We start from the raw sequence: 9,001 nt of genomic DNA, 5'->3' as shown, positions 1-9,001 counted from the left end.
CTAATATCTAGAGAATATTGATGTATTTAATGTAACCTAAAAATAAGATTTGCATGCTGATTTGTGTAGAGGTCAGAGCAAGGACGGAGCAATTTCTTGTTTTCCATGTCAGTGCTTCATCCATGCAAACCAATAGAGATTTTCAGTGTCTTAAATCCAGTTGTTCTACACTTAGTAAAAGTGGGTTGTGTGAAAGAGTTAAGATGAATTGTCTGTCTTGGCAGCAAAGTTCATGGTTGCACTTTCAACATCAGCCACATGTGGGTTTGGCAGGCACTTTAAATCGCTCTGGCTCTCAGGTACACTGAGGAGTCAGGTTGCATGCACTATATCCAAATTTAAGGATTAAGGCCACAACTACTGAAGGCGCAAAATATGTAAAGGGGTGTGTAAAACCCCTTGTTGTGTGAGGTCTGTAGCTGTGACTTTCCATGCCATAAAGAGAAGATACTCTCAGTTGAGAGATAGCTCCTAAACGTAGGCAGGGCAAATACTTTTTCACAAGAAGTCTTTTAGAACATGAAAAATGTACAATGTAAAATTAGGCCTTATTTTTAGTCACACTGTGGAGTGAGTGGCATTGTGATGCGTTTGAAACCAGGGTGTGGTCGATATTGCAGAAAACTTTTCCATGTCTAAATATCTTTAAAAAATAAGAAATACTATGAAACTTTTTATTCAAAAGAAAAAAAAACATGTAGAAGAAAAAAAATTGGCCTAAAAATATCCAAAGTAGCACATGTTTATTTCTTAAAGTTACAACCTTCTTCCCTCCACATCAGCTGGTTTGTGACACTAACCCAGAGATCTTCTATTTACCTTATTCAGCCCCGCCCCTTTTCCACGCTCCGCTCTTTCGAATTTTGTCATCTAACTTCCTGTTTGTATTAGAGTGTACTGAGAAGAGTAGATCAAAATGGATTACATGTGGGAGCACAGAAAGTATTTTTCACCAAGAGTTGATGGTGTGAGTCTACATAACCCCTTTACTACATGAAAATGCTCATGAGGTATTTTTTGTGTCACTGTAAATGTTTGTTTTTTCGACACCTGCAGAGGTAAATTGGACAGTTATGACACACTGCAATTTTTCATAGTACAAGAATTTAATTGGTATACGTGTAATTCTGCTTAATTTTTAGGTTTCAACTTGTTAATAATTTGTGTTAAAATGTGTAGTTGACATGAAATTTCAAACAGGACAGCTTGTATTATTTTACATGCAAGTTCATGACATTAAAGGAAATTATTTATACTTTTTAAAATTAATTTTTCACCCCATATTTTTAAGAGGCTTAAATGTGATTAAAATTGTTGTAAATGCAATATAAAATAAAAAGTACATTTTATATATGTGTGTGCGTGAAAATATAGTATCACCCCATCCTGGATTAACACTCAAAAAATCTGCTCACTTTACCGCGATGGGTAAATGACATGAGAAGATGGCCACAGGTGTCATACAGAGATATTTTTAATGACTTTGTGTGTGAGCACATAGGCACATCAGTAGGTCCACAGCTTGAAGGTAGGATCTTGTGTATTTATGAATTAAATACTCTTGTTTTAAATTCTCCCCGCTCTGCTTTCCCTTGCTATGACATCCCCTGAACACTTTAAAATACTCATGATAACTTTTGGCAACTCTGTAACCTGTAAATCTACTATGCTCGCTAATTACACTTAGACATCAACACCATATCTAAATAGAATCGCTAGACCGGAAGATCAAAGACAACATTTTCAAGATGGCTGCGCGCTAGTTTCTCTGGCGCATAAGCAAAATACTGCTATCTCAGCGCTTTTACCATAGAAGAGAGCGTAACGTCAACTAGCGTGTTACGACAGTAAGTCACCTTTTACGGATACCATACAAATTAATGGGGAGAGCCGTAAACTGACATCTTACTGCCGCAAAATTGTCCGCGTCTTCTCTTATAAAACAGTAATTTCAGCGTAGTAAACTCTACACATAGTTCATTCCAAAAGGCTTGTTTAGTGTAAAACATGTTTAAGATTAGTGGACAGGCGGTCAATTCATTATGTGATGAACTGTTTCCTCACTGATTCTTGAGTTAAGGGACAAAACACGTCCTACATATAAAAGTCCTCTTTATGTTAAAAATCTAGAATTTCATTATAATAAAAATACTGAAAAGATTAAATCTAAAGGAAATGTGTATACTCAGGGCATTTATTATTTGCAGTATATTTTAAAATAATTTAATTATATTTTTATTTTATTTATTTTTTAATGCATGCCCTTTACTTGGAAGCACATGTAACTTAACCTATCCTCAGCAAGAGGTCACAATGTTAAACTGCCAAACAAAGTGTTTAAAAATGCAAAAAATTAATAAATATAAATATCAAATGAAAGGTAAGGATCTGTAAGATAGCAAACAATACATCAAGTAAAATTTAAGTTTTATTTTCCATAAAAATTGCCTATAAAAATTGTGTCCTCACTTTGCGTTTTTTTTTTTTTTAATTGTGAATTAATCAGACAGTGATGAGCATCGTCAACTCGGAGTACCCCTTTCCCACTTCCTGCTCACGGTAGATGCAACAGTAGGACATGGTATGATAATTTTATATATTTCAAACAAACAATGTTTAAGTCTTTTCCGGTCACAGCTTCAACATGTCAACACCGTCATTCAACTGTGATAATTTCTAAGACTTGTGCAATACATTTGGCATTTCAGTTTATGTTATAAAGGCAGCTTCTACTGAGGAAAAACAAATATTACATTTTATCAACTCTGTCAGAATTTTCAGAATAGTGTGAAAACAGAAAATGTTTTTATAGCATGTATTTTTTTCCACTTAACTCCTTTACTTAACACAATTATTAGACAAATAAAGACTTTCTCGTGGGATAGATCAAGTTAAAATAGCATTCTTTTAGTGTGTCTGACGGAGTTAACAGAAATAGCAGTAAGATGTAAGTTATGAAGTGAATAATTTTATTTAAAACATGTTTTGTCGCTTATCTCAAGAATCAGTGAACGCACAAAAGCAGTTTATTCAGCGTACCGCTGCATCTCCCATTGACATCTATTTAAAAACCGCCTCTTGTCTCCTCGCAGAATATCTATGGGACCGCCGAGTTATGAATTGCTACTTGTAGGCTCGTCTTGATAGCAGGGCTCTGACTAAGTTTGGCATTTTGTGAAGGATGTTGTATCCACCTTGTGGCTAAATACCGTCAGTTTGCTATTTCATTAATTGCTCGTTGTTGACGCATTTCACAAATAGGCACGCAAGACGATAATCTGTAATTATTTAATCAGAAAAGTAATATTATAATGTGTCACTGATTACTTATTTAAATCTACTTTTTATTATAATTCAGTAATTCTTTTTGCTGTATTTAGGATTACCGATTCATGTCAAGTTTATTTGTAGAAAATGTGCTCATGTGTTAATAGCTCGCTAAAACCGAGTCAAAAATATGGCAAATCATGTTCCTTCTATACATTTTCCTTTAAAATTATTGTTATTATTTTTTAAAGTGAGCCATCCAGAGAGGTAGACACTGTATCCTAAACCTGATAACTCTATACTTGATGAACGTACGCTTTTGGAAGATGTCGGTGAGTTGCATCCAAACAGCAATAAACATTTTCCAAATATCATTTAACGTTACGATCAAAATTGTGACACATTTTATGATATAATCTGTATGCTATCTGTATATTCCATTATCAAAATTAAATCCTAAACTTTAATTAAACAACATATACGCTTGTTTTAATTTGTTGCTTTTGTGTCTTATTTTCGCCAGAAAAATACGGTGGCCGAGTAGCTGAGATGTTTTGTGTTTTCGTGGGGTTACGTCGCGTAGGTTTGAATCCTGTTCGTGACCAATGTTAGTTTTTGTGTGACTGCTACGAATTACGGATGTAAAAGCGCTACAAACCGAGTAACACAGCTCCAACTGAAACTTACGGTATTCGGGAATCAAAGTAAAGTAAAAGTAAATTAAGTCTGTGGAACAGTTTTCATGGTGGAACTCCTAGTGGACTTAACCAAATACATACTGGAACTAAGAAAACGCCATGTTATTGTCTACATGGTATTACTGTGCTCAAGTAAAGTCATGTCTTCAGCACTGCTGGTGTAAAGGGCTTCACATATGCTTTTCACTGTCCTATCGGGGGTCTTGTGCAAGACTGAAAGAAACATCGGTTTGTCTTGTAACTGCCAAACACTCTATCAGATTATTGAGCTGGACGAGGTGATGATGCAACCGAAATACCTCTGGAAATATTTGGGGTACGTGTAATCAAATCATTATACAAAACGTCGACAATCATACAAGGAAATGGTGTTTGTGGTTATTTCCTTTCCAGTGGACACATTCTTCATGGCGTCCAATCAGATTCAGCTCAATGTAACAAGAACATGGTAAGAACCAACACTAAAAGCTTTAATTCGAGTATAATATAGGCGACACTGGATAATGTAGCGTGAATTGTTTGTAATGATTGCTCTTTCAAACGTGCCTGTGTTAAAGTTGGCCTTTGTACCGCATGTGTTCATTACAATAATATATAATCTTGAAACACCCCTGTGAAACGGTCCAATGGTACATCCGGTTGAATATAAGAAACGGAACACACGTTGGCGCAGGTCATATCAAGGCTTTGTTAGAGAGAGACGCAGCTAGTGCTGTGAAACAGCTTTCCCCCCGACGTATTTTTTTTTTTTTTTGGTCTTTTTTTTTTTCTTAGTAAGATTTCAGTGTTTTACACGTAGAAAACATGCTATATTGATACCAATTTAAAAGGCCATCAGCAAGTTTAGTACTGCTCATGACGCCAGGTTTCAAATGCATATTAAAGTTAGTCAGCTATAGTTAACTCGGTTTAGATATTCGTTTGGAAATTGATTGTTTCGTCGCTTTGTAGCCTTTAAATGTCGATTAGACATGTTGATAATCGTTTTCGTGCGGGAGGTGAAATAGAGAGGTGTTCAGTTTCACCGGCAATGTGTGTGTCGAGCTGAACTCACCGACTCCCTTTTCTACACACAAATCGGTCTATAATATGATAATCAATTTTAAACGATACTCGTTAACTTGACGTCGTGTGACGAAAATATAGGCTAACAACCCGTATGCACGTATCCGGGTGCTCGGTATTATGGACAGCACTAGGCTTCCGCGAAGTCTTTTAAACCTTTAGGTTTAGGACAAGATGAAGTATAAAGTCTCTGTCTGGAAAACGAATTAAGTGTTTTTTATACGTATAGTTTTAATTGTGGAGGAGGGAGCATTTCCCCCTTTTACTTTCGTTCCTTTAGCTCGATGGCCAAGTGTGAAAACGCACCGCCTCATATATTACGCTAGAAAAACACCTCAATCTTTCCAAAGGGGTCTTGCATACAAAGATTATTTGCCAAATGAAGTTTATTTGGTAAATAAATTAACACTCAGAGCACAGATTAAGGTTTAGATCAAGAAGTCCTCTCAAACAGCTGTGGTTTAGCTAGCCGGTGTGCTAGCCTTCACCTCAGCACCCAGAAATGTCGAATATCTCCAACGAAGCTGTGGTCTTGATAAAAGATGTAAAGCCCGGATCGAAAAACCTAAATATCGTCTTTATAGTTTTGGAAATCGGTAAGTGGATTTACTGCTATGACCCTCATGACAGTTTATTAGCAGGATCCGAGCTAGTTCCTCGCAGCTAACATTCAGCAATAACGTAACATTGCGCTGGACGACTCTGTTTAAATGTTCTTGTGACTTTGAGTTTCAACGCTTTAGCCATCATGTTAAGTAGTTGTATGTGTTTGTGGTAGTTTTAAATGGTTGAGATTTGACTAAACTTTTTGTGCACGCGCAGGTCGGGTGACAAAGACAAAAGACGGGCACGAGGTGCGCTCCTGCAGAGTGGCGGACAAGAGCGGCAGCATCGCCATCTCTGTGTGGGATGAGCTGGGCAGCCTCATCCAGCCAGGGGACATCATCCGCCTCACGAGAGGGTACGAGCTGACTACTGCTTCAAACAACCATAGAATATTGTTTGAATGTTTATTGCATTGGTAAAATGCTTGGTATCCTGTACCATAATTATTACAATAACAAGTGCTTATGTGTTATCGAAATTAATAGAACACACAATTGGTGTTATAAGTGCATTATATACTTGTGCGAGCTGGTCATCAAGCAACATGTTTTTAGAATTCCAGATAAGAGATTTACATTGTGTTTCTTTGCCTTTGTCTCGGGCTAGTTATGCCTCCATCTGGAAGGGCTGCCTTACACTGTACACTGGACGAGGAGGAGACTTGCAGAAAATAGGAGAGTGAGTATTAATCATACCCCACTTCAATGAATATGTAAGATGCCTTTTGTAAGTACTTATACACCAATATATTGGTCAAGATTGTTATTGGCCATTAGAAAACCCCATATCTTTTGACCACTAGTTGTAAGCAGGTTTGGTAATTATGTATCTTGTCTGCCAGAAAAGGGGACCATCAGTTTCAATACAACAGCATATACACTCACTGAGCACTTTATTAGGAACACTGGTCCTAATAAAGTGCCAGATGTGGTCTTCTGTTTTTGTAGCATATTCGTTTCAAGGCTCGACGTGTTGTGTATTCCGAGATGCTATTCTGCTCACTACAATTGTACAGCGTGGTAACCTGAGTTACTGTAGCCTTTCTGTCGGTTCGAATAAGGTGTTTCTCAAGGCGTTTCCGTCCACAAAACTGCCGCTCAGTGGATGGGGTTTTTTTTTCTTTTTTTTTTTTTTGGGTGGGGGGGGGGGCAGCATTCTGAGTAAACTTTAGAGACTGTTGTGCGTGAAAATCCTAGGAGATCAGCAGTTACAGAAATATTCAAACCAGCCCGTCTGGCACCAACAATCATGCCATGGTCAAAATCACTTGGATCACATTTTTCCCCCCCATTCTGATGGTTGATGTGAACATTAACTGAAGCTCCTGACTGGTATATGCATTATTTGTGCATTGCACTGCTGCCACATGATTGGCTGATTAGATAATCACTTGAATAAGCAGGTGTACAGGTGTTCCTGTGCTCGGTGAGTGTAAAGGCAGTAGAAGCGACATATGAATTGCAATGTCTTTCACAGGTTCTGTATGGTGTATTCAGAGGTTCCAAATTTCAGTGAGCCAAATCCAGAGCTGCTTGCACAAGCTAACCAACAGAACAAGACCGTGAGTCCACTGTTTGTCCTGCTTATGCCAAATTACACCATGTGATTCCTCCATTGCGCACTGCCTTTAAATAATTTGATGTCCCATTTTCCTTCAGTTTTAGTGGAATAACTTGATTTGCACTCTACCTCACTTAAAAAGTTGTATGTTCAGAGCAAAGAAAGATTGTGGAATGAAGTAATTAATGCAAAAGCAAACATTTTGTTTGGTTTCTGTTGCAATGTGCTATTTGTCATGAGTGTTTTAAAGCAGAAAGCCATGAGAGTCCTAAGCATGCATAGCTTCTGTTTTGCAAAAAGTCAACAATTGTTTAATCTCATGTCCTCTCAATAGGGTAAAGAACAGCAGGGTAATTCTCCACCGAATCAAAATGCAGGTACACCTGCTCAAACAGGTAAGCAAATAGGGCAAGTATTTGACACTGTCTGTCCTTCTGAAGTGGCAGATGCTTATTTGGTAGTGGTAGCTTTAATGGTTTGAAATCTGGGCTCTCAGGTAGTGGGTGTGACCCAGGAACTGGAGTTACAGAGATCCCACTCCTGCCCTACCACATTGTGCACTTGAGCAAGGCACTTGACCCTAGATTACTAGGGGGAATGTCCCTACAGTTAGCGTACTGTAAGTTGCTTTTGATAAGTGTCTGCTAAATGACTAAGTAACTGAAGTAACCGCTGCTTCTGGTTACATAATACAAAGCCTTTTGGTATGTTTTTGAGATTTTCTTAAATGTGTTTTTGTTTTAAATATTTTGGACAACAGGAAATGGTAGTGTGCCAGTATTTCCTAATAACAATGCTGCTCCTGTGCCTCGGGATCCCAACCTTGGGGCTCCAGGAAGACCCAACGGCCGTGTTCCAGGCAACGGGCCACCCCCAGTAACTGCAGGGGGACCTCCTGCTCCACCAAAACCCACAGTCACCATTAGCAATGGCAGGGACCCAAGAAGAGCTTCAAAAAGATGAGACATTGACTGCAAAACCACTTCCCTGTTCCCACTCCTCCCTAAAATCCTCCCACAAACCATCCTAAAAATACACACAACTGCCAATCAAGAGATACGAGGTTTAATGCTACAAATTTGCCATCTGTGCTTTTGCTTTTTCATCTGCCAAGAACTGCATTGTATAATTATGATTTGCTAGTCACAAAAGGTTAGAATTCAACTTTCAATACATATTCCTTAAAGATTGGCACCCTCTCTGCCCTTTAAGTGCCAGTTCAATAGCCCACCACTTTCTTTTGAAAGTGTTAAACTATACACCTTACTTGAACACTTGATGCACTTCTCTTAATTTATAGTGAATGCATTACTGTAATGTGATTCAGGAATGGTTACTACTGTTGCAAACGGGAATGGAGCTTTAAAGTGAATTACTAACCCCCTGGCCAAAAACTTACCAGAAGTGACCATGTAAAAGGAAAGGTGATAGTTTGATTGGACACTTAGGATTATTTAATTAGGAATAAATCAAAAAGGTAAAAAGTTGGGAATAAATCCCTATGTTGGTTGTGTTATAAGTGTGGACCTTACATTTAATCTGAAGAGGTTTGCCTTTTCAGCACTGTATACATTGAATGAGACTGTTGCCTTTCTATTGAGTAATGTAACTACACTGAACTACTCTGCCTATAGACCTTTTTCACACTCTGGGTTTTGGAGCTTGGAAGTAAAAGGATTGCAGGGTAAACTTCAACAACGGTGAATGGGAGACCACAGCCAGTATTATTTTAACTTACCCATTTGCTCCAAGAGCAAAAGAAAAAAATCCAATATTACATTTGAATGACTTTCCAGAGGGGGGGG

The 9,001-nt window shown here is 38.0% G+C and overlaps 1 protein-coding gene across 3 annotated transcripts; it reads left to right on the top strand.

Annotated features, from left to right (window-relative positions):
- The first annotated feature begins 4,636 nt into the window (after positions 1 to 4,636).
- On the top strand, positions 4,637 to 9,000 carry LOC127446871 (SOSS complex subunit B2). Of its 3 annotated transcripts, XM_051708172.1 has the most exons (7): positions 4,637 to 5,626; positions 5,853 to 5,991; positions 6,243 to 6,314; positions 7,113 to 7,197; positions 7,531 to 7,591; positions 7,693 to 7,815; positions 7,957 to 8,095. In XM_051708172.1, coding segments are annotated over exons 1-7 (576 nt in total). In that variant the 5' UTR covers positions 4,637 to 5,532; the 3' UTR covers positions 7,959 to 8,095. The 3 variants fall into 3 exon arrangements, with proteins under 3 accessions (XP_051564132.1, XP_051564131.1, XP_051564130.1); XM_051708171.1 differs by having other exon boundaries at positions 7,693 to 8,094; XM_051708170.1 differs by lacking the exon at positions 7,693 to 7,815 and having other exon boundaries at positions 4,641 to 5,626; positions 7,957 to 9,000.
- Position 9,001: the final 1 nt, after the last annotated feature.

This window comes from Myxocyprinus asiaticus, chromosome 10, assembly GCF_019703515.2.
Source record: "Myxocyprinus asiaticus isolate MX2 ecotype Aquarium Trade chromosome 10, UBuf_Myxa_2, whole genome shotgun sequence".
Taxonomy (NCBI): domain Eukaryota; kingdom Metazoa; phylum Chordata; class Actinopteri; order Cypriniformes; family Catostomidae; genus Myxocyprinus; species Myxocyprinus asiaticus.
The sequence above is the reverse complement of the archived record's forward strand: the minus strand, read 5'-3'. Positions and strand labels throughout refer to the sequence as shown.

Coding starts and splice junctions, on each gene's coding strand:
- LOC127446871 (XM_051708170.1), top strand. CDS start 5,533: ATGTCGAATATCTCCAACGAAGCTGTGGTCTTGATAAAAGATGTAAAG. Junction 6,315..7,112: donor GACTTGCAGAAAATAGGAGA/GTGAGTATTAAT, acceptor TGTCTTTCACAG/GTTCTGTATGGTGTATTCAG. Junction 7,198..7,530: donor CTAACCAACAGAACAAGACC/GTGAGTCCACTG, acceptor TCCTCTCAATAG/GGTAAAGAACAGCAGGGTAA.